Raw genomic sequence first — 26,121 nt, forward strand, 5'->3', positions numbered from 1 at the left:
TGAAGACACAATCAAGAGGGAACAAGCACCAAAACAAACAGGCAGCAGGAGAGATACCGGAATCACATTCTCCCCAAGCAACGCAACAAAGATTCCTGCGGAGGCCCTCTGAACCTTCACTGGACACCGTGAGAAAACGGGAGCGGGGGCGCAGACTGGGGGCTGACCCTCCCTCCCCATCCGAGACCTGCAAAGGTGTGCTGAGGGCAACGGGAGGCACATGCCAAGAAACAAGCACGGGACCTAACCATTAAGTCAAGTGCAACAAAAAGAGACTGGTCGCCTGAATACCAAAATTGCGTCACAGCCAGCACCGGCACCATGCCCCATGAACCATTAAGAAGAAGGCTAACCACACGTAGCCTCCACTAAGTGCCTCGCCCACACAGCAACAAAGACTGATACCAGGCGAATCGGAGCCAGCAGACCCCAGCCCGCAGCTGCCCCACCTCCACCAGAGTCCTACAAAACGAGGGTGAGTCAAGTACACGGGGGGCAAAGCAGGACACCAGTGACAACACCACGGAATACAAACTGGGCCCAACTCGAATCCCAAGACGTTACAAAGGGGGACCAGACACCTTAACATAGACACTGTGTCATCCCCAACAAGAGCGTCATACTCCTGCATCTCAACATCCCCGCAGACCCTGGCCCACGGGCGACCCAACCCATAACAAAGGTCCCCGCAGCTGTAACCCAAGCCGAGGACACAATTTAGGAGGGAACAACCACCAAAACAAACAGGCAGCAGGAAAGGCACCGGACCTACAATCACCCCAAGCAATGCAATACACCCCAACCAACAGACAGACCAAACCTCGATCAACAAGCTTGGCTCCAACCACGGCACAGATCCTCAGCATCACAACATCCTCCTCCAGAAACAAGGGGAAGACGGCCACCATGGACACCTTCGTTATAACCAAATCTCATGCCTCAAATCACACACCGGCCCCAGAGGTTGACCACTGGAAAATCACAAATAGGGAAGACAGAGATGCTCAAGTATTAGAAGCCATAGCCGCGCTGAGAACATTTATAGATACCAAAATAGATGAAGTGAAGTCTGACATGCAACTTATGCGGCAAGACACCCGTAATCTTGCTGTGAGAATAAGCAACACAGAAATAACACTCCAGGAATCGACAAAGGACACTGCAGACCTGAAGGCCCGAGTGGCTGAACTGGAGAGAAAAGTGGTCACCCTGGAGGCAAGATCGGAGGAGGCAGAAGTACGCGCCAGGCGTGGTAATATAAGGATACTCTGAGTACCGGAAGGCACAGAAGGGATGAACCCAACGGCCTACATAGAAACCTTAATACAACAAGAAATTGGGTCAGGAAAACTAACACAAGGATTCGCCATAGAAAGGGCACACTGATCCCTCCAAAAGAAACCACGACCGGGATCATACCCCCGCCCGATAATCGCAAAGGTCCTTCATTTCCAGGACAGGGAAAACATCCTAAAGTATTCCAGAGAGGGAGGTGTCCTAGAGCGTGACAATTCCAAGATCACCATATACCCCGACTATACACCCGCAGTGCAAAGGGCAAGAAATGTGTTTGTCCCGATTAAAGCCAGGCTCCGACAACTGAACCTGAAGTACATGTTACTTTACCCATCAAGGCTGTGCAATATTCTTAGAAACACCAGCTACCGCCACCATGTGGATGGAACATAACCTTGCAGAAGGGGAAGTAGCATCATCCCAAGAAACCTGAGGCTGAGACCCCAGAGAACAGCAGTCCCGTGACCGCTTCCACCTTCTCGACCCTGAAAACGTGAATACCAAATAGAAACTCAAGTAACACCGAAAAGACAACAGATAGCAAAACAATTATGGCACTCGCACGGTCTCCCCAACCGAGCACACAGCACTAACCCACGAACAGATCTGTCCATGCCCGTTGCCAGCACGACCCCACTCGCGCTCGAAACCCAAGATGGGACTAGACAGTGCGAGATACAAAGTAGGGCCTTAGTAACTGCCTGAGCAGTAACAGTCCTCATAGATATGGCTTCAGGATACCTGGTAGCATGGTCTACCACAACCAATATAAATCGGTTGCCTGAAGATGTCCGAGGGTCTAATGGACCAACAATGTTGATTCCTACCCTCTCAAAAGGAACTCCCACCACTGGGAGGGGCACCAAAAGGTGACACATTCTTGGCTCCACTCTTGCCAGATGTCTGACAAGTGTGACAGCTCCTACAGAATTTATTTACATCTGACCCCAACTTAGGCCAGTAGAAATAAAGAAAAATACTTTCCTTGGTCTTCTTAAAACTTTAGTGACCCGCTAAAGGAATATCATGGGATAATGGTAGGAACTGATGTCTCACCTCCTGGGGCACTACAAGTCTTCAGTAGTCTCCTGGGGTAGACTCGGTAGGTTCACTGTAGAGATGGCCATCCTCCAAGTACAACTGTGCTTCCTTGGCTCTTGCCCGTCCAGCTGGGAAGCTGCCTATTGGCAAAGTCCTTCCAGTGTAGGACACCCTATTTGACCTCTGCCGAAGTCTGCCCTACAGGGGCCACCTTCTGCCAGTAAAGACTGCAGCTCAGGATGGTCTTTAGGATCCAGATCTCCAACAAGGGGAAGGTCTTCTTGCAGCTCTGAATCTTCAGCAGCTGACTCAACCTCTCCTGGTTGGTTCTCACAATCAGCCTCAGCTGGTGGAGTAGTCACAGGTGTGACTTTGGACTGTCCTCCCAGGGATGTCCTTGTTAGATGCACAGGAGTGCTATCTTTCTTGTTTCCTGAGACTTTGGGTTTCCCCTTTGTCTCTTTCTTCTTGGAAAGAAAAGTTTGCTTCTCCTGTGGACTGGGTGTTATAGGTTCTTCTGTAACAACCCACTGAGAGTCGTTCAAAGTGAGTTCTCTGGCCTTCCTGGTCTGCTCCCGTTTCCTTTTACTGGGAGGCCTAGGGGTGCTTGATAGAACTCCAAGAGTTTTTAAGTCATTCCCCAGTAGGACTCTCGCAGGCTCCTCACTTTGTACACTAACAAGTATTCTTACAGTCATGTTGTTGCACTGGATGAGAGCTGGTAGTATTGGAACCATCTGGATAGGGCCTCCAGCAAGCTTAGTGGGACCTGTGGGTGCCTCAGGTTTGAAGAAGTGTTCATCTACCACTGTGATGCTGGCCCCAGTGTGTCTAATGGCAGGGGTCTCCTGACCATTTCTAAGAGCACTCTCATTGTAGTATTCTTTTGTGTGATCTGGAATAGAATTATGCACATCTATATTCTGCTGTTCCCACAGACCCAGGGACACTAAAACACTGGCAGCCAATATCTGAAAGTTCCCACTTGCCATATATACTTCTCCCTCAGGGATGAAGGCTAAGGAGACAGTGTGGAAGCCTGGGACCAGCAGCTCAGAAGAACTAGCTGAGTATGCCTCATCTGCAAGAAGCCATGAGACCCAGAAGTCTCTGAAACCACCAGGCCGTCATGTGCGAGGACTGGAGGAAAATTTAGCACGTGGTCGACAGGTCTGCAATCCTGTCCGTCGTTAGGAACACCTTGGTACTGACCGCATTCCAACGAAAACCCAGAAAAATCAGGTCTTGAGAGACCGTCATGGATGATTTCCGCCAATTCATCAACAACCCAAGATGGAACAGGAGCTGAATGAGTGACTAAAGATTGGTCAAAGCAATCAGTGGGCAAGGACTGCGCAGGAGCCAATCGTCTAAGTACGGGTATACATGAACCCCGGCAGTCTGAGAAGTGCTGCAATGACCATCATCATCTTCGTAAAAACATGCAGTGACGAATTGAGACCAATTGGGAGTACACAAAACTGCAAGTGTTTTGCTCCCACAGAGAACTGCAGATATTTTTGATGCGGGCTCCAAATTAGAATGTGCATGTATGCATCCTGGATGTCTACTACGCTGAGCCAGTCGCCCTTCCTGAGAGAGGACTTCATCTGGGAGGGCGTAATCATCTTGAATATCTCTTGGGGAAGAGAAAGATTGCACTTGGCAAGATCAAGGATAGTGCACAGGCCAGCCTCGTTGGGTTTGGGCACTGAACAGATGGGAGTAGAAGCCCTCCCCTTGCTCCCCGAGGGGAATAGGATCCACCGTTCTGAGGTCTAGAAGTTTGTTTCTCGGCTCTGAAGGAGGGCAACCCAGTCTGCTGGAAAGGAGGGTTGAAGGGAGTGGTTGGGTGGGGAGGGGCAAGCAAAAGCCCGCCCGAGCGATTCACAAAACCCATCAGTCTTCGGTGATGGCCTACCACGCCTCCAGATGAGATGAAATTTGTCCTCCAACCAGAGTCTTGTGCGACCAACAAAAAATAATTTGGACGATTTGTTGGCAGGGAGACTACCTTTCCCCGGAGAGGATGCTGCTGGCCGAGAGGAAAACCAGCCACTTTGCTGCTGTTGCTTACGGCGAGGCCAGTCAGCTGGAGCATCAGATGGGCGCACACAACGATCTTGAAAACCCCTGAAGCCAGAGAAGGACCATGTTTGGGATCCTGACCTCTGTGTATAAGGGGCCTTTGTTGGAGCTTATGCCAGGACCGATAAAGACTTGGCTGTCTGAGTGATTGCCTTAGTCTTAGTAAGTTCCTCATCTGTGGAGGAATGGAACAATTCCTTACCATCAAAAGGAAGATCAAGCACCTTATTTTGAACTTCTTTTGAGAATTTCATAGCATGGAGCCACATCTGGCAGGAGATGTCGACCCAGACCATGAGGACACGAGCGGAAGTGTCCACATGATGTGCCGCAGCCTCCAGTATATCCTGTGCCAATACCTGAGCATCCGAAAAACCTGCTTTGAAGTCTTCGAGCCTATCAGCAGGAACAGGGATCTTTATCTAGGAAGATTCAATACCCTGCGTATTTTAGGGGGAGACAATCTCATATGGTCTCGGTGTCTTGCGATTTCTAATATTAAAGATGGTCTTGCTGTGGCTGGATTTATCAAAGTTTTAGATTTGTATGCGCCTGCCCTTTCATTTAACTGTCTGATAATCTGTTTTATGAAACTGTTGTAATCTTACTGCTATTTCTTCAAGACTGATGTTATGTAAAGGGAAACTGCAAAATCATTTCATATTTTAACTTGCACTGAATCCTTTTATTTAAATGATTTGTTGTGTCTCTCATTTTTTAAAAAGGGATAAATTGGGTCTTTAAGTATCTTTTTAATATATTGAAATGTTTGTTATTTAATGTATTTGTAAAAGTTTCTTTTTGTAAACCATATACAATAAAAAACAAAAAAAACAAAATACATTCCTGAAAGTCGGCTAGCTCCCTTCACAACTTGACATTGGTAGCCGCCAGGATCATCTCAGTGTTCGCCTGACAAAGCTGCAGAGCCAAATTGGAAAAGACTTTCTTCCCAATGGCGTCAAGAAGCTTGTCCTCCTTGGAGAGTATTTGAGCCGCTGCAGAGGAGGATGTAGAGGCCGGCCTGGACTGGAGGGTAGCTGCTGCCACCACCGTCGACAAAGGGAGCAGACAAGCAGACAAAGATATATCCTCAGAAGTATGAAGCTTGTATAGAGCGTCAATCTTCTTGTTGATAATCTGCCCAGAATGAGGTTTTTCCCCAGACCTTGCGGGCCTCAGCCAAAATGTCCTTTTGAAAGAACAGGCTGGTGTGCTCCTGAGTCGATAGAGTGAAGGGCCCAGAAAGCACTCCCTCCTGTGGGGCTGCGGCCTCAGGTACTCGAATATCAAGCAGCACCATCATGTCCAGCACCCGGTCGTGAAAAGCTCTAATGGAGTGGGGCGGCTCATCGCTGTCCTGGTCCAGTGAAGCAGGAGCAGAGGGCTGATCTGCTGCATCTACTGCCTCAAGTCCTAGAACGTTGTTAGGCCAAGCTCCCAGAGCTTTCTCTACCAGGGACAGTGAAGGCAGCGGAGGAAGTGGCGGTGGAGGCGGTGCCACCGGTACCTGCATAGGATCTGCTGAAGTAGAGGACGGTACAGGAGATCTAGGATGCATTTCCCTAAACAGATCCGTAAAGTATGCCTTCATGGGATCAGAATGCATCAGCATCTGAAATTTCCCCAAAAACACATCCTCAGATGAAGGTCTAGGAACTGGAGTGGGCAGAGGCCGCTCGGAAGGGGCATACCCCATGAACGCAATGAGGATGGTTGCCATGATGGGCCTCCACCAACTGGGTCCACATAGATCAAGGGTGCACATGCAAAAGGAAACAAGACTGTATGAGGCAGCGGTGCCCGAGCACGCCAATCCACATTCCATGGAAAAAGCTGGTCTGCCCCAAAATGAGGCCCCTCAGCACCAGCCGTAGTGAAGGTTGGTGTGAGAAAAGTGGACAAAATGGCCACGTGGTCCATGGAGGTTGGGCCGCCATTTTGTCATCGCCTGAGGCAAACTGTGTCACAGGAGCAAGTGAGGCAATAGCCTCCTCAGGGGAGTCAGGGGCCTTATATCCCATTTTAACCTTAATGGAAGGAGCCTCGACAGAGCCAGTATTGGCCAATCTGGGGTGTTTACTCGACATTTTAGGGACTGCCCCAGAATTAGCCTCAAGTGGAGGATCCTCGGCAGAGCTGGTACTGGAAGGTCTGTCGTGTGTGACCGCCTTCTTTGCCCCCTCAACAGAACTAGTATCACCATGACTGTGGGAAGGCTGAGGGATGTACGAAGGTGCTCCCTCAATTCTGCCAGTGTCTGACGTGGCCCCATTGAGGGGAACCTCAGGTTTAACCCTGGTACGTTTAGCCAGCTCGAGAGGGGCCTCGTGCCGAGACTCTGTGCGGTTAGTTCCAGAAGCAGAAACCTCAGGGCGAACCCTGGTAGCCAGAGCCACAGAAGAACTGGGCCCAACTTTAGCCCCCAAACGCATTGAAACACCTCCTTCCCACCTGACAGGATGGTGGAGTGCCCGAATGGAAAGGGAGTCGCAATAAAAACACGAGTCCCAACGGTGTTCTAGACCTAGACACTCCAGGCAAAGTGAATGTGGAACCACCCTCGCGAAATGACATTTGCAGGAAGAAAAGGACACAAATCCCAGACACTCCGGCATAGACAGAGGACAAGATGACCGTGGACCCAGAGCAGGAAGGAACCACGTGCGGTGGCCCAGCGTAAAAATAAAAGGACAAAAGTGCTCTGGTCCCAGAAGTATGGGCTAAAGGGGACGGGACGTAAGATTAAGGGGATACCACGCCTCACCATCGGGTGCCCCTACCCTATTTACAGAGGACCCATCATCCAGGTGATTCCTCTCCTCTCCCCCCCCCCGCACTGGTCCACACCCAGGTACTGGATTCAACAGCGATGGCTGTGTCCTGGCCACCTGGATGACAAACCCCCCCCCCCCGGGTTCAGTACGTCAGACACCCTCTGGTTTCTCACAGGGCACTCTGCATGTTTTCCCTCCCAGTCCCAACACCAATCATGAAACTTTGTCACATTACTCACATGCCCATGACAGCACCAATCAGAAACGTTTAAAAAATATGTAGTAATATTAGACAAGAGATTAGAGGATGACTTTGGCAAGCATGTGAATCTAAAACAGACCGACTAAAAATGCTATCTGTTAACAATTAAGACCAAGCTCAAGTGGTGGAAGGTAGCACATTCCTATTACCATTCCCACTCTTAATTCTTAGTTATGTACATTTCATAACAACCAGTGAACCTGCAGGGATACAAAGTTCACTCCAACTCTTGATTAGTTCCCGTTTGCATTCTTACCTATCAGGAGGTTGGCACAAAGTTGCAGCCAGCGAGTGGCTCAAAGTTGTGCGTAAGCTAACCCTTTAGAGACGCCGGCTCCGGAGGGGTGTGCAATTGTCCATGGCTAATGCTCGAGCTACATCTGAGAAATAGTCATCTACTGTTATATCCATTGACGTGTGCTCACTGGACTACAGTGGACTCTTTTTGGCGTTGAGGTTGATGCTCATGATATCAATGGTGTAATTACACCCATGTTTGAGAGCCGTTTAGTATCCATTGTTGGAGACTTTTCAGCTTACTTACAACATCCGTTGGTGGATGTGTTTTGGACCCCTACCGCACAATGTTGAAGGAATTTTAAATGAAGACTTGTATTCCCCTGAAGAATATTCAGCCACATAAAGGCACAAAGAACTGAAACATGCTACATGTCAGGAATATATGTGTTTGATGTGACACATTTGTTTTGTGATGTTGTGATATGCTGCTAAATTTGTGTCCATGTATTTGTCCAAAGGTGTGATTTTTTATGAAAATTGAGCAATGCAATTGTATTTAATACGATTCAATGTTGTGTGTTTTTTAGGGTCCCTCTATTTTTTGCAATAAATTATATATTTTTGAATAATTTGGTTGTACTTTATCTAGTTTTTCAAGATAAAAGTACCGGTACATCTTTTAGAAAAGTAATTGTGTTCCCTTGTTGATACATGAAATTGTTCATTTGTGTTTGGTATTCTATCTCCTTGTTAATCATTATATGCGCATGCAACCCAGACATGAAACATATGCCACTCCATCTGGAGAAGCTTACCTTCAAGATAGGCAAAGCGTCCGTATTCTCGCAGGACCCTGGAAAGGTGCGACAGCTTGCCCACATCCGGGCCCAACAAATCCTCTTCAGTAGTCTCACTGGGAACCTCCACCCAAATCGTTCCTCCATCAGCAACGAAGTACAATTCATTGAAGAGAGCAGACTTGTACCAGGCAGGGTAAGTGCTATAAGAGGCCACCAATTGCACATTAGGAAAGTCATTTTATTTTCAAGTATTTCATTTGTAAAGACACAGTTGTCAATAATATAAAAGCACACAGTAAAACATATACATCCATAAAATCGAAATATTCGGATGGCACATCCTAGATTCTACCTGTAGGTACTCATCTAAGGAGGGAAGAATATTTACAAAGACTAGCATATGTGATTTACCTGGCACACATCACTGAGGCTCTAATCCCTGCAGACGGTAGGGAGCCGCTGGCAAATGGAACCACCCAGAGTTTCTAATAATCGGGTCAGCTATGCTCTTTCAAACATTTGCAAGAGAATGTCTAGGGTGAGGGAAAGTCATAAGCATATTGTGATAAAGAAATTGACTATTTATTCAAGGTCCTAGTTGAATGATCCACAGAGCACATGCTGAGTAGAAGAGAAGGACACAGGTGGGATAGCGGATTGAGCAAAATAGAGGATTTCCTGGAGAGCCAATCATGAAACTAATTCTGCATTTCTGGAAGGGATAATCCAGCTGACTCAGCCAGTGAGACTTTGCAGGGAAGGAATATCTGTCTTTGTACTTCATCTCCTGGGATAATGAGAGCCAAGAAAGTATTCTGAAGGAGAGGACCAGGCCTGTTTCTGCATCTTGCCACTGAATACTTGGCAGAGTAGTTAGTGGTCTGAATAGGCAGGTTTACTGCTTAATGGACATGCTCAGCAAAGCGGTTGATCGGATAAGAAATGGTGGAACAGACCAATCAGCTTCTAGGCAGAAACATGGGTCACTTCCTACAGGCTTATTGAATTACTGATGAGCTGCTGAAAACAGACTCCCACAGCGTTGTGGAGATTTTGGGTTCATGTGGCAACTTTGGTACAGCTTTAGGTATTATTCTTGCCACTGATGGGAACTATTAGGCACTCCAGTCAATATAGGGAGGATGGTGACTTTCTAAGACTGGGTTTCTAACCTCTCCACACTGTGGCTGGAATAGAGAAGAAAGGCACCAAGGTAGACACTTTGAACAAAAGCGTGCAGGATTCCCTAACTAGGAGTGCATATTGTAAATGTACATGTTTATGGGGGTTTACAAATATCAATAGAGACAATAGACAGGACAAATGTTTTTACTAAACAGATTTCCAGTCTATGTAGTTGCAATGCTTGAGTCATTGACATAGTCCTATGTTTCAGTAAAAGCAAACCTCCTGTAAAACACGGATCACGTGGAAGTGAAATCTGACCAGCGTGTACGGTGGCTGTGGCTACAGAACGGGTTATTCCAAAGAGAAGAGTCATACAAGTGGAACACCAAATTCTGGACTTGTGTGTTCCGATAACCTATAGTCAAAATTAAAGGAGTGATGGCTGGAAGGTTTTGAATTAATCTTAACTTCTGATCAACCAACCATACCATTGTTTTTGAGAATGCCAAGCCATTACAAAAGGAGGACAGGCCACATTCAAATAAGGATTGGCCCTACTGCAAAAGAAGGAGTCCAATCCAGATCGCTAGATCACATCCCTTTTCCACAAGACCACAAGCAATCCCAGACATGTTCCGGGATCATCAGTGCAGATTTGTTAATATCTCTAGTACAGCAAGCTCAGGACCCACATCTAGGCATCGCTCCCCCCTCCCCCCACTGCCTGCACAACCTATTGTCAGACAGTAAAATGCTGGTTATTGTTTCAGCCTTAAACTCTGTACAATTAGGACTTCTTTAACACAGAAAGAGTCAGGTCCAACATTTATACATGTACACATGCTTTTTAACCAAATGCAAGTTCTTGGTGGTCAGATTACACGTATTGAAAGGAAAGGCTCTGGGTTATTACATTTTCAGAAATATGAATATTGTGCAAAATAAGTGACTGTTCTGAGCCTGTGCACTGACACACCAGATCAGAGGCCTTGCAGTTTGATGATGTGGCAGTAACAGAGTAACATGTACTTTTCTGCATACATCTTGATGTAACCCAAAGTTCCAACAGTGAAAAGGCATTTGACAGTTGGCAGCTCTGATCAAAATGATATAATCGTGTGCTACCAGGGCATGGTGACAGATTATTAACTACATATGAAAAAGGTCTTGATTTGATATGGTGGCCTCTGACAATCTAAAATTATACTGGCCAAAAACGATTGATTTTAATTTTGCCAGCTTCTTTTAGAGTGGCTCATTTCCCCTGTCAGTTTGATGTATCCAGCTGTCTGAAAATTAGTTTCACCAAAACATATCATTAGGGTTCAGCCTTAGTGTTAGGCAAGATTTGGTGCAGTACCCTTTGGGTGCACTACAACAACCTTGTCCTCCTGGCAATAGGAACCCAACTGGTGGTATAAGTCTGTAGAACACAGGTTGGTAGTGTTGCTGAGAAGCCAGTCTTATATCAAGAGGGGTCAATGTGAGCAGTAGGGTGGTTACACAGAGCTCACAGTGACAAGTATCTAAATAAACCCTTATACTCAAGGTTTCTTGATTAAACAATTATTAATTTAACAAACAGTTTGAATAAGCCTTCTTCAGAAGGGGAAATATATAACACACAAATCCCCTCCAAAATACACACTCTTAGTTTCTCTAAATCAGCAAATACCCACTGGGGATGGCACATAGACACTTCCTACACCCTCAGGTGACTTAAATAGCTAGGACACTGTGGATATTAATATATCACGGGTGTATTTAGAGCAATACTGAGATGAATGTCAAAGAAAAGGGTTATAGAATAAAACTAGAGATCACACAATTATTCTGAAGCAGGTAAGTACTTTTAACCCCCCAATGCAAAGCAAGTTAAACCTTCCTGGAAGGAAAGGTAAAGCAGAATATCAGAGGTATGAAGAGGTAAGAGTAGTCATTCAGGGAGTCAGGCCAGCCAATGTCAATTGGGAATAAGTCCAGGTGCACTGAAGCACTTCTTGCAGCCAAGTAAAAGTTGTGCACAATGTTTTAGAAGTCTTTGTAGAAAAAGTTGAATCAATGTAGGTCCACAAGCTGGGAGACGTGAGGGGTAGAAGATGCAAGCAACTCTACAGAAGCACCCAAGACAAGTCTCAACTGAGATCTAGTAAGGCTACAACAACAAGAGGCAAGTCCTCTCAAACTTTACAGTACCTCTGGTGAGAAGAAATGGTTCCAGCTGGCTTCTGTTCCTCTGCAGATCCTTTTGTTCCTGGGCCTCAATCGTGGGGACAAGAGGGAGGACGTCTGGGGACTCCTGCACTGCAATGGGTCGGTCAGCAACAGCAAAGGACAAACTTAAAATCAGCGGCACTTCGCGGTTTCATGCTCCTCACGTCTCAGCAAATAGCACCACTACGGTCTCTCAGATACCACTCTGGACTTTCCTCGCATCTGAGGTCCAGCACTCTGTTGAGGTGGCTCAGGCTTGGTCGGTCCTGCTTACTGGCAGTCTGGAGGATCTTCCACAAGCTCGGGTCCAACTTAAAAGCAATGCACTCAATCTTGTGTTCCTCTCCCTGGCACTTTGGTTCCAGCATCAGAAATGGAAGTACAGCCAGCTCCTGGAGGATGTCCAGACAAGTTCACTTAGGGGAGAAGTCGTCCTTGCAGGGCTTCTCTAGTCAAGGTGAATTCAGAGCTTCAGCACAGCAGCAGGGCTTCACCAGGCAAACCAACGGCCCAGGAGTTGCAGCAGGTGTCTCTTCCAAGTTCTTCTTTGGATTCCTTCATCCAGTGGTCGACTCGGTCTTCCATGCCAAAAAGCCTCGCCTTTTATGCAGGTTTCTCCCATTCATTTGCAGCCAAGCTATCAATCACACAGCAGGGTGGCTGTCCTTCAAGGACAGGCAGCCGGCCAAGCACCTTTGGGTTCATTCCTGTAACCAAGGGGATGAAGCCCAGGGAGTATCAGGCACCTCCCTCACTTCCTGTCCCTGCCAGACACTCTGGAGCCAGAGGCGGGCTTCAATGGTGAATCCCACCAAAGACAAAAACAAAGACCAAACCTGGTTTGGCTCGCAGAGTAAATCTCAAGAAGGACCTTTCCAATAAGAAATGACGAAAAAAGAACACCGTCCATCCATGGGTATCTTTCTGCAGCAGCGAACGCAGCCCGCGGTAAAAACACACAATGGTAGTAAACAGTAAACCACTGCCACCAGCCATTAATTGTAGAAAGGGTAACAAAAATGTTACATGAGAAACTAGACTAAAGGGATACCAAGTAACCTCTCCAGCACCCTATTGTAAGGTAGTATGGGCTGGGTCTAGAAGGTTACAAATGTAAGAAAAGTCATTTTCACAGCACTGCTCTTGAAAACATTACTTTTACCAAGAGATGGTATTGAAACCTTTGGGAAATCTAAGAGACTTGGAATGAGGTGTTATGCCCTATAGTGACCAGATCTTCACTGTTCAGGTTGATTTATTATTAGATTGAGCCATTCCAGTGGTTGCAATTCATCATTCCAACAGTTAGGAAATGTGGAGGTAAGTATCCATCTGTCCCACCACACTAGGGAAGGCCTGGGTGGGATCCTTGACTAGACCATGACTGATCCGAATCGGGCATGAGAGATAGAGCCATAACTTTACGCCCATGTAACGCTATGGAGGATAGGGGTAACGAAACAGGTATGCCAACTTACCCCCCCTTTGATTTTCTCAGAGACCACTTCAGAGGTTCCGGAGTCCATTGGCCACATACTTGTGTGCTTTGTCTGGTTGATGGAAGACCAGAGGTCGCAGGTGCAGAGGTAGTTTACGGGCAAAGAATTTAGTTTTGGTCTGTCGCGGTTCCTGTATTACAGTAAGAGAGAGTGGCAGGCTGGTCTCCATTGACATGAAATGTGGAAGACCTCTGTGGAGCAGGTAACCTCAGGAGACCTTCAGGAGCAAGGACGATGGGATGCAACAGAAGTCACCATGGTCAGGCAAAGGAGCAGGAGTCTTGTAGCACAGGTTGAAGATCCTCCAAGTTCCATGGATACACTAGAAATGAAGACGGATGCAGCGAGGTGGCCCAGGAGAGAGCTGGTCCATACCGCCGGCTAATCCAAAGGCTGAGAAGGTACGGGCCCTCGAGCAGGGGTTGAAACTGGTTCCTGCCACCAATCCAGGGGTTGAACCTTCGACAAGGGCCATCAGAACAGAGGAGCAGGGCTTCCCTGGGACTTGGCTAGAGCCAATGCTGGTCAGCTGCAATGGCCGTCATTGTGTATTCTGTGGACTGCACGTCTTTGAAGGGGGTTTGGCTCCAAGGATGATCTGTCGAATGGCTTCAGGAGAGATTTTCAGAACCAGCATGGGATGGTCCTGACAGCAGTGGTGGAGCCAGGTGGGGGCAGAGGGGACGGTCTCCCCACTGGTGCCCAGTGCACGCCTCTCATCCCACCAGCAGAGCTGATAGTCAAGACTGGCACTGAAAGAGTGCCAGCCCAGATGATAAAACCAAAAAAAACCTGTAGTGATGTGCCGACTAGTGCAGTGAGCCCCTTTTTTCTTTTTTAAATGCATCATCATCATCATCAGGGCTGGAGCCGACTGCCAGCCCTGATGATATATTTAAAAAAAAGAAATTGAGTGGTGCACCAACGAGCACTCACAGGGTTACCGTGGCAACCATGCTGGCATTGCTACACACAGCGCTGGCACGTGCCTGTATTTGTCGCCTGTGCTGCCTGCCCATGTGCAGTGCGTTGCTCTGGCCTGTCCAGAAAAAAGATAAGTGTTTGTAGGCATGTATGTGTATTTATTATGTATTATGTATATATGATGTGTTTATTATGTATGTGTGTGTGGGTGGGTGTATGACATCTTACTCCTTTCTCTGTACTCACTCACACATTTTATCAAGCTTCCTCACGGCAGAACAAAACAACCGGGGGGACCTCGACGCGTGAAGGGTTTTGGGTACACTACACGTCACATTCGGGATAGTGTTACAGTCACACCCATACAATGTCCCTTTTTGATATTTGAAGAAAAGATGCAATACTCCGCGATTACCACTAGATGTAGGACTATATGCACAGCATGTGAATCTAAGCAGATACAAGCACCAGTAACACGACTACGTTGATTAATGTATTTCTTCTGATGCTTGTGAATATGCTTAGAATCACATGCTGGGCATAGACTAGCAAGCGGTACCAGGAGATGGTGGTGGGATGTGTGAAGGAACGAGATGTCCCACCTGAGAATCAGACTGAGTGGGTTTGTTTTCAAAGAGCAATATTGAGCGAAAGTGTGAACAGAACTCCAGGTAGCTGCTTTGTAAATAGAATCAAGATGAACATTTGCAATAAAGGCTATAAGAGACCCTGTACCTAGAGTAGAGTGTGCTCTAGGTGTAATGGGTAAATCTCTCTTGGCAAGAGGGTAACAGTGTGATGCATTTAACAATCCATTTAGATATAGCTGACTTACGAGACAGGGTCCCCTCTACCAGTAGGAACAGAGACAAAGAATTGGTTCGTCTTTTTTTGTGGTTTAGTTTTATCAAGGTATTATACCACTGCTCTCCTAACATCCAGTGTATGGAGGCTTCTTTCAGCTGTGCTACTGGGGTTCTGAAAGAAGGTTGGACGCTTGATGGATTTGTTCACATGAAACTTTAAAATGAATTTAGGTGCAAAGCGTGGGTGAGTGCGCTATGCCACCATGTCTATGAATAGTGATAAATGGGTCTTGAACTGAGAGCCTACAGTTCACTAACACTCCTAATAGAGGTAAGGGCCACAAGGAGGGCAGTTTTATAGGTGAGAGCCTTAAGACTAGCCTTAGCCTGCCTGACCTTGGCCTGACGCTTGCTAACGGTCCATGAATGCTTTTTGTGCAGTAGGTTTTGTCTACGCCCTCACACCTATGGGTTTATGGCTGTGCGTTATAAATACATAAAGTAAAGTTATGCATTGGCTCAAAAGGAGGTCCGATTAGTTGTGTAAGAACATTCAAGTCCCATCCGGGAGTTAGGTTAGAAATAGGAGGGTGAAGTCATCTTACCCCTTCCATGAATGCCTTAATTACTAGAATTTTCCACCAGGGAACCTTGCTCTGAGATGTGGTGTACGCAGAGAGGGCAGCAAAGTGGAGCTTTAGTGAGTTGAAAACGAGTCCTGAATCTAAGAGATGTGTTAAAGGACTATATATTTAGGACAACTGGCAATAGGGTTGATGTTTTTAATATTGCACCAAATGACAAACTGTTTCCATTTATTTGAGTAACAATGTCTAGTGTTAGGTTTCTGTCTCTCTTGAAGTCTGTCTATACATCTTGGAGGTAGTTGAGGGTACCCAAACTATGACTTCAGTAGCCAAGCTGCTAAATTGAGCCTTTGAGGGTAAGGGTGTAGTGTCTTCCCTATGTCTTGCGACAGCATGTTGTATGGGCAAGGCAGTTTACTGGGTGGGGAGACTGACATTCTCATGAAATGAGAGAACCGTAGCCGCTGAGGCCACATTGGGGCCACCAGGATTAGAGTGACTTTTTCCTGGTGCATCTTGTTAACTATTGTGTCGAGTAGGGGAACTGGGGGAAAAGCATAGCAAATTTCCCGACCATGTTATCCAGAGACCGTTCCCTTTGGACTTTCCCTGCGGTTACCTGGAGGCATAATGTGGGCATTGTGCATTCTCCAGAGTTACGAACAGGTATTTTTTTGGATTACCCCATTCTGCAAAGATGTTGTGTACAATGTGCTCTTGCAAACGCCACTCGTGCTCTTTGGGTAGTGGCGCAAGACTCTGCTGAGCACATCTGCCAGAAGATTGTGTTCCCCTGGAACATGTTGAGATATTAGGAACACGTTGTGTTTGAGTACCCAGTTCCAAATGTTCCGTGACAGTTTTGACAGCTCTGGAGAGTGAGTGCCCCCCTGTTTGTTCAGATAATATATGGCTATGGTGCTGTCTAGCACGGTCTTCCCCTGAAGCTGTGCTTGGAAGGCTTTCAGGGCTAGGAACACAGCAAGTAGCTCCAACAGATTGATGTGATTGGATGCCGATTGTGACCACAGGCCGTGAGCTGTCTGTTCTGGGATACCCCCCTTCAGAATGTTCTCCTTGGACCACCCCTGCAGAGACTTAAGTGCTGTCAAGACAACCACCAGATCATCCCACTGACCACTTGCTTGGCAACATTGGCTCGAGAGTGACTCCTGCATAGGACACAGACAGGCGTGTAGAACTAGGAAGATGCAGGATGCCATCATCTCCAATAGCCGCCTGGCTTTCCGTAAGGTTACCTGACTGGATACATACTGAGGGTTTTAGAACATGTTTTGGACACTCGTTGGAGTGGAAGACAAGCCAGTCTTCTGTCCGAATTAGTGCTCCTAGACACTGTTTGACTTGATTGGAGAACAGTCTGGATTTCTTCTCGTCGATTGAGAAACCCAGATTGAAAAGGTGGTCTAATGTATTTTGGGTGCTCTCCAGACACATCTGGTACGAGTCTCCAGTTACAAGCCAGTCATTGAGATAAGGGTACACTGAAATGGACTTCCTGCGCAGGTGAGCCGCCGCCACTGCTAGTACCTTTGCAAACACCCTTGGTGCTGAGGCAATGCCAAAGAGGAGTACCTTGTACTGATAGTGAGTGTCCTCCATCTTGAACTTGAGGTACTTTCTGTGCACTGGCAATATGAAAAGATGCATCTTTCATATCCAAGGTGGCCATGTAATCCCCCTGTTGTAGTAGTGGGATTACCTCATGTTGAGTTGTCATCCAGAACTTTTTTGGGTTTGACATATTTGTTTGCAGGACACAGATCTAAAACAGGGCACGTGGTTAGATCCTTTTTGGGTACAATGAAGCATATTGAATAAATGCCCTCATTTACCCAGAAGATCTGGGACGACTGCGATCACTCCCTTCTGCAGAAGGAACTGGACTACTTCTCGCAGGATTTGTACATGTGCCGGCGACAGCCGTCTTGCTCTTTGGTGGGTGGTATCAGGGTGGTTGCGGGAATTCTATGCAATTCTATGGTTTTGAGTACCCACTGATCCAAGATGATGCCATCCCATTCCTGGGTAAAAGATGTTAACTGCCATCCTACCTGGGAGACATCTGTATCGTCAAGACATTTGTTGGCTGGGGATGTGGCAGCTCTGGCTGCAGAGCTTCTCCCTCTACCCTTACTGCATCGCAATTCTGCTGTCGATGGGTCTGGAAGCTGGTGGAGGTGCTCTGTCCAGAATACCAAGTTGAGCCTCCTGTTCCGTAGTTTCCTTGGGAGGAGTGGGAAAAGGATTTCCCGTGAAAGGACCGGCAGGTGTTAAAAACTCCTCATTGGACAAAAGGCTTGGCAGAGATTTGGTTCAGTGATTTCAGCTCTTTTTTTTAGCAATTTCAAGGGCCTCGACGACCGCCTTACCAAAGCGGGCAGAGTCCTCCACAGGCTTATTAATAAGAGAAGCCTGTGTTTTTCTGGTTTAAAGCCAGAGTTTGTGAGCCATGCAAAGCAGGTGGGGAGCTCCAGATTATACCCAGGTCATCTTAGTCCAGACTGATGCTTTCAACACAGGGATTGGAGCAGTCTTGAGTCAATTTGATAGCAAAGTCAGGGAGCCCCCCCATCTGCTTTATTAGTAGAAAACTAAAAGATAGGGAAACCAGGTGTCCCACAATTGAACGTGAATGTTTCTCCACAGTATGGGCCTTAAAGATGTTTATGCCATACCTGTATGGAACTACTAGCAGGACTCAAATTGACCACCAACCCTTAAGGTGGTTGATGCAGATTAAAGAAAACCCAAAACTGAGCAGGCGGTCCATAAGCATTCAAGGCTTTGACTTCACCACATAGCACAGATCAGGTACCCAACATAAGAATGCTGACCCTCTCTCCAGAAAGAATGACTGATTGGAACCAGAGACTCATCCAGGAGTGGATTATATCCTCCTGTCCCTTAGTATGAAAGGGAGCGTGTTAGGGAGAGTTCTCATTTTTATGCCTCATTCCCTCTCCTAGTGACAGCCCCAGCACTTGTTGCTATTTTCTTTCTATCCAGAATGAGGGGAGCCTTATTCTCCTCATTCATTCATTCTTATTTTTTCAGCCTTTTGGAACCCTGTTCTCTGTGTTTTATCTTTACTATGGAGCCTGCGTTCCACCATATCTCTTTAAAGGCATGTGTTTTTGGCAGCACACATCACCTTACGTGTAGTGTTGCTGGGTACCCTTATGGGTTCCCCTTTCAGCTTATTTTACTATCCTCAAGTAACTACAGTTCTTGATTTGATTTGTATATTTGTAAAGCGCATATCCCAAGGGTACCTAACAGAACTGCATCTGGGCGCAGATATAACATTATTATTTTTCTTTTTATTCAGCAGAAGATAAAAACAGCTTTCTTCAATATAACAAGGAACACTGATTTAAACAGATGAGTTTTTAGAGATTTTTGAACTCTGCATAAAGATTGAATCTCACACAAGAATTGCAGTAGGGAGTTCCAAATACAAGGGCCCAGAAAAGAAAAACGTCTAGCTGCCCACGTAGATGCGCGGGAGGGAAGAATTATCAAAAGTCCCTGCCCATTTGATCGTAGAATACAAGTCAAACAATAGGGTAGGATTATAGAGCTCAGGTACAAAGGGGGCAAGCTGTGAACACATTTAAATTAAGACAGGGTCTTGAACTCTATGCGCTGTTGTACCGGCAGCCAGTGTAAACTTCTTCAGATCTCTGAAATAGAGACTTTGTTTTGAAGAAAAGATCATACATACAGCTGAATTCTGAGTCACCTGTACGCCTTTCCCAGAGATAAGGGTGAATACAGGTTTTAAAAGACTACGTCAGAAGTACATGGACTTTATATTTTTATTTACACGTAGATGACAACCTAGGCTGGCCTCCCATAGGCAGCCTGGATTTCTTACAGACTGGGTATATTTGGTAGGCATCCCAAACAAAACAAGACAGGGAATCCCAGATGAAACATTAAACAATTTCTTTTTCGGGCCAAGAATAATAACCTCCATCTTAGAAGGGTTCAGCTGTAGTTTATCTTCTAACATCCAGCATTACATTTTTTCAACACACTTCTCAATCGCTCCACTGGTTGCTTTAGGCGGATTTAGATCTGGGTATCATACGAGTATGAGTGATACTGTAAATTAAATTGCCTACAAATATGAAGCAGGGGATGGATATAGACATTAAAAAGCAAGTGTGACTAAGATGAACCCTGGGGTACTCCACAGTTGACTGGTAGTTAATTGCACAAATAAGGACCAGACTAAACATGTTGCCAACGATTAGTTAAACTACTCCAATCACTTCTTTAGAGACATGTGCCAATGACTGCAGTCTGGATTTATATATATTTAAATCTACTGTATTGAATGCTGCAGACAGGTCAAGCATAACAAGCATGCTAAACTCACCCTTGGCTGCAGCTTCGAGATTCTTTGGTGGAAGCATAAAGAGTTGAAAAAAATAAACTCCTCTTTATAAACAAACCCATGCCCCAGTCTCCATTGCTGCCATTGCAACAATGTACAAAAAGGCAATAATATAAGACACCCATACAGAGGTAAAAAAATTGATCTCCACGATTTTGCAACATGCGACAGTAAAATTATTTATGGACTTATGTACATGTGGTCAATATGTTGGCCAAACGTCTAGAAAAATGAAAGACTCTCAGAACATAAGTCAAATATACGCAAGAAGAACGAGAAATCATCTGTGTTAGACACTTTGAGGCAAAACATCACTATATCTCAAATAGAATTTGTGATTCTAGAAACAATAGCCAGACCACTAAGAGGTGGCAACATGCAGAACATCAAGACACGAAGAGAGATGTTCTGGGTCCATACACTGGACTCACTAGAACATGTGGAATGAATGAGGAATTATCCTTAACATCTTTTCTGTAAAAAAGACCATACCACTGTTAAGTTATAGATAAGATGCAACAACATTATTAGGTTCCTAAAAAGATGTTTCACCATGTTGAGTGTGGTAACCTGAGGACTACCAAATTAAAATGATTGGTCGTTGTGAAATGTACAAACCTCCTGTACAAGGCCTTCTAGTAGAGACTGAGGATAAGGGATAATCTAATATGGTTGAAATTATTGAATTCTAAAGATGCTTTGATGTCTTGTTGTAATGAACATTCATGTTAATTACACAATAGGATCTTTTTTGACACTGTATGTTACAGATTTACTAAGTTCCTAAATAGATGTGCCACAAGAGATAAAGGGAAATGAGCTATCTAATTTGAAATGATGAGTCATAGACATGTTTCGATGTATTGAACATTCATGTTAACTATACAATCTGATCTTTTTGACAATGTATGTTACAGTGTCACTATGCTCCTAAGAAAATGCGTTATTATGTAGATTGGGTGGATCTGAAGAGTACTTATTCTGCAGATTACCAAACTTAAAAGAAATTGGTCTGTGCAAAACTCATACTTTCTTTACAACATGTTTTCGAAAAGAATAATGTCGGGTGAAAAGGATTGGAAACACTGCCGATAGATGCGGCTGATTAACGTGTATAATTGTCATGATGCATAGTAGAAATGATTTACAATTATTAGAAAATCTGAGGTATAATAGTATAGATGTGGAGGTAAATAATGTAGCATTAGTTGCACGTTTAGACACACCATGAAATGAGATCATTATTGTAGACACATTGCTACTAGAGAGATATTGTGAAGTCACCAAGTAATACTAAGCCAGTGGTAGTTTACATCTGGGCGTGAACTACAAATCTCAAGAGACCTAGCAATCTCAATGTGCGAACGCAACATGTTCCAACATAGAATACAAAAGAAAGCCATTGACTGGCAACAGCTAACAACACAGAGGAGCCGCGGTGAACCGGCTTCGGTCATCAAGAAAACGCAATTGTTTTAAAATTGCAGTACAAAGGTAAGAATGTGTGCATTAGGGTGATCTCTTGCATAATAACTACAATCATTAGATTATAGATCAGAAAACGCCAGCTGTAGGGCTAAACATTACACGTTTCTTTGCCCTTGGGGACACACAACGCCAAGCAAAGGAGTGTGTGACTTTCAACGCAGCCGGATAGTAAAGTCTGACCATCCTCACCACATCACGTTGGTGGGTATGATTCACATATACAACTCATCTATCCATGTTAACAGCATACATGACTGATAATGGAATGAATCCTACTCGTTCGTCTTTTTACAGGGACTTGCATATCTTATCAAATAGAGGGTTTATGTTTAGGATATGTTTATTTATTTGTATGGCGCTCCAAACCCAGAGGTAGAAGGGCGCTTAAGAATTTGGTTACAGAGTTGAGAAGTATCTGTGTGTTGCATACTTCGTACAGGTTTATAATATATACATATATATACAGTGGTCAATAAACAGAGCATATGCAGTGCGTACAGTATACAATTTTCAGAATAAATACAGTGTCTAAACCAGTATCCGCACGGGTCTAGAGTTAGTGGTGTCATTGTTTGTTTAGCAGCCAGCTGATGACCTGCTTCCTAAAGATCTGGAAGGATTCGACAGTTTTGATGTTAAGCGGTAGGGAGTTCCAGAGTTGGGGGGCAAGCAGTGTGAAGCTTACCCCTCCCGCTCTTTTTAGGTGGAACCTGGGCACTAGTAGGCAAAGAGTGTTGGAGGATCTGGTGAATCTGGTGGCAGGTTTCAGGGTGAGTTTATTGGCTAGATAAGGTGGTGCTAGGTGATTGAGGGCTTTGTACGTGAGGCAGATGATTTTTAGATCAATTTTTTGGCGTATGGAAAGCCATTTGCAGGCTTTCCTAGTGGCAGAGATATGCTCTTGTCTGGGAATGTTGAGGGCTGCGCGTAAGGCGTTATTTTGTTTTACCTGCAGTTTATTGAGTACGGATTGATTAGCGCCTAGGTACAGGCTGTTACAGTAATCCGGTTTGGATTGTATTAGGGCCCTGGCAAGGGTGAGGCAGCTGTTGGGTGATAGGAAGGGTCTGCTGGCCCTAATGAGCTTGCCGGTATAGGCAGCGGCTGAGGCGGTCATACTGGTGTGTTTGCTGAGGTTGGTGTTGGCATCTAGATAGAAGCCAAGGGTTTTTACGCTTTTGGCTATGGGAATGGGATGACCATCGATGGTGATGTTATTAGGGTGACTCCCAAATCATTTACACAGCAACAAGGAATACGGTGACCACAGCATGCTGGTGAGTATTACCTATGGACACTAAATGGAGAGGCTTTTACTTGCATTTAAGCATATTGAGATTCTAACATTGAGTATCCTTGATAGGAGATTGCACGTGTGTAACACGACATAAGGAAGACGTCCAGTCATCCAGCTAGGGTGAATTATTTCCAAAGAAGGGACGCCATTTTAATTCACCTGTTGGGAGTCTGAGGACACCTATAAGGTATTAGGCTCATGTGAAGTCACAACACATCCCACCCAGTATTTATCCACAAGACTATATAGTGTTAATGTATTGTCAATATATTATCTATAGAGATATTCCCAGTTGAACATAAGTACTACAGAATGTCATCACCAAACTCCAAGCTGAATGATTTTAGGTGAAGTATTTAGAAAGACATCTCCCCCCCACCCCCCGACAGACAGTAGTGTTTTATAATTAGGTGAACGAAGTCCAGACTAACATCTAAATGTTTGAAATTTACTTTATAGAAATGTGTTTGCATTATGAAAACTGAAGATGAAATGATATCTTGCTCCTGAGGAAGAGAACCTATTCTCCAAACCCGTCAAGCTATATTATTTGTAACAAAATGTTTGTGCCAAATCAACACATGTTGGAGATTTTGTGAAAATGTATTGCTACTGGGTTGAATATATATTAATGTTGAAACTGACGGATGTAGTCAGTTAAATATTTTGAGTAAACTGTTGATGATAAACACTAAAAAGATTCTGGATACTTTTTCGGTTTTGAAGAAGCATTGGTGACATTTTGTTATATTATGACAATGTACTAAAATGCTGACTGAAAATGTTTCAGTAAATATAGGTGTGCATGGAACGGGAGTGTCCAAGAAGTATGGATACATTGTTGGTTTATAATTCATGCATTGACTTCGGATGCCAGAATCATAGATTTCTCCCTCGCACCCTTAACATATCCTAAATTCCTCCTAGCTAGGGTTTAGCATCATACACTTTAAATAGTAATTTGGAATACCGGAACTTGGTGTGCTTAGCCACTCTTCAATCTTGTGCATTATGTGCAAAGCAAACAGGAGTATGTTCTTATATCGGAATTCTGGCAAATATTGGTGCATTCAGCATGGAAATGTATTGGCACAGCCATTGTGAAAATGTTTTTATGCTGGTATACATGGTGGGTATTGCGCAATGTTCTTGTGCACTGTTGGTGCCTTGCGTCAGTTGCATTTTTCCAATGGAGATCCCCTACAAAACCAAGCGCAAACCGTTCAGCTTTTTACACAGTTTCTCCACAGAAAGAGTGCTACGTAACAGAAACTTTTAACCCAATATTATACCCTCGCACCCCAAGCCCCCTTGGTTGGTACAGTAACCCTCACTATAGCCAAGGCTGTAGACTTTACCAATAATGGCCACTTTAAAGCACATACATGAAGCACTTCATGCATGTGATTTAAAATGACTATTTGGCATAGACAGGTTGTGGCTGCAGCGTAATGAACATAATAGAAAGTGCTGCTGTTTAGCAGACTGCTGTTGGCATGGCATTTCCTGGATTTTTTCATGTGAACTAACTATAAATGGCATCGTATCGCCTTTTACCTCTTGTCAAAAATTGTGCTGCAAAATGCATTATTTCAGCACATTATTAAAAAAAATGTTCTGCACTTAATTATTCTGTGCTCTCTCGCTATGCTCGGCTGTGCGTTACTTTGTGGAAATATTTAGGCCCCTCTGCTCAAAGTATTCACCAGACATGACTGCCCATGAATCATGAAATTTACTGCATATTTTTGTTGTTTCGGTGGAAAACCAATTACAAATTGCATGACTTTTCATCCCAATTTTCTTTAAAATTGCGCTGCAAAATGCATCTTTTCAGGACATTATTGTAAAAAAAGATTCTCGGGGAAGGGAGGGGGTGCAACCCCCCGCATTCTGGCACCGCCCTCTGCGCTCGGTCGGCCACGCTAATTTGAGGAAACACTTGGGACCTTTCGCTCAGCTCACCGCCTGACACCAAACGCTGCCTGCGCCACTGACTGACAGGCCAATCTAATTGGTGAACGAAGTTACAGACAATTGGCGTAGCGAAACTCTCAGAGGTAACACTTCATGTGATCGGAGGCTGTGTGTAAGTCCAGTTCACAACACAAGAGACAGCCAAGTAATGAAAGCAGCACATGAAGTACAGACAGACTATTTATTGGGCCTTAAAACACATACAGATACAACACTCTCCTTTCCACACACAAACATGTAATAGTTAGGTGGCAAGAAAGCCAATTAAACACACAATATATTACTAACTGATGTATAATTTATGAGGTAGCCTTCCCTCAGCAGGTAAGTAAACTATTCAACATCTCGAAACAGTCAGTGTTCAGGTAAGTACCCGGTTGAGGGTGGGGGGTGGTAGGAAATCCAATGTTCCCATGGGCAAGTGTGCCAAAGGCAAAAGATATTTAATATGAAGGTCTAGTAACAGCAAGCAAATAGTGGTACACTTCCCATACAATCACACGAGAACCCTTGGCTAGAACTGCACTGAACCCAGCCAGGAAAGTGTAGTGCTAGGAAGTGCACTACTACCCCATACAATACCGCTGGGCAGAGGGTTCTACTAAACTCTGGCACCCTATACTCGAGTTTCATAAATGGACACTTTGCTCACTTGTCTGCTCCGTCGATGGGGGTCCTGGCGTCGCAGGTGCAGTAGCTGCAGGCGATGCTGGGCGTGGGTGTAATTTCCAGTTCTAGGATGGCTCTGAGACTTGCAGCCGGACAGGCCAGGCACCCCAGGAAAGCAGCTACCGCGACTCCCACAATGAGCATGGACCGCTAGGACTCGGCAAGCTAAGAAGTGCGGCAGAGAAACCCCCAGTCAGGAGTAGTCAGGCTTGACCTGTGGAGGCGGCAACAGGATCCAGCAAGCCCCCCCTCCTTGCAGAAATGAGCATCAGCGATATTCCAGGGCCAGGAGTGGTGAACCTGCAGACTTTCAAACTGCAGCTAAGGACAGCGACTGCAGCAGCAGAGAGGTTCTTCCAGTGGCCACCGATGACAGGCTTCTAGTGCAGAACACAGGGCGGGTTGTGCACACCAGTGGAGGAAGGCTCAAAGGTCTTCTCGGCTTATAGGAAGGGCATCAGGGCTTCACCAGTAGATGACATTGGAAACGTTGTTTGTCCATAGTGGCAGTCTCCCGGGTCTTCAGTGCAGGTTCTTGTTTTCGGACTTCTGGCTCCAGTGACCAACTTCCAGAATGGCGCCAAAGCGCCTCTTTTCCAAAA

At 45.3% G+C, this 26,121-nt stretch overlaps 1 protein-coding gene across 2 annotated transcripts in view; it reads right to left on the reverse strand.

Annotated features, from left to right (window-relative positions):
• Nucleotides 1-26,121, reverse strand: part of GBA2 (glucosylceramidase beta 2) — a 470,157-nt gene that overhangs the window by 137,481 nt on the left and 306,555 nt on the right. For both annotated transcript variants that reach the window (XM_069626781.1, XM_069626780.1), the window contains exon 9: nt 8,520-8,704. In XM_069626781.1, coding sequence (XP_069482882.1) covers nt 8,520-8,704 — 185 coding nt within the window. The remainder of the gene's footprint in view (nt 1-8,519; nt 8,705-26,121) is intronic.

Source organism: Ambystoma mexicanum, chromosome 6p, assembly GCF_040938575.1.
Source record: "Ambystoma mexicanum isolate Mex_15411 chromosome 6p, UKY_AmexF1_1, whole genome shotgun sequence".
Classification (NCBI taxonomy): Eukaryota; Metazoa; Chordata; class Amphibia; order Caudata; family Ambystomatidae; genus Ambystoma; species Ambystoma mexicanum.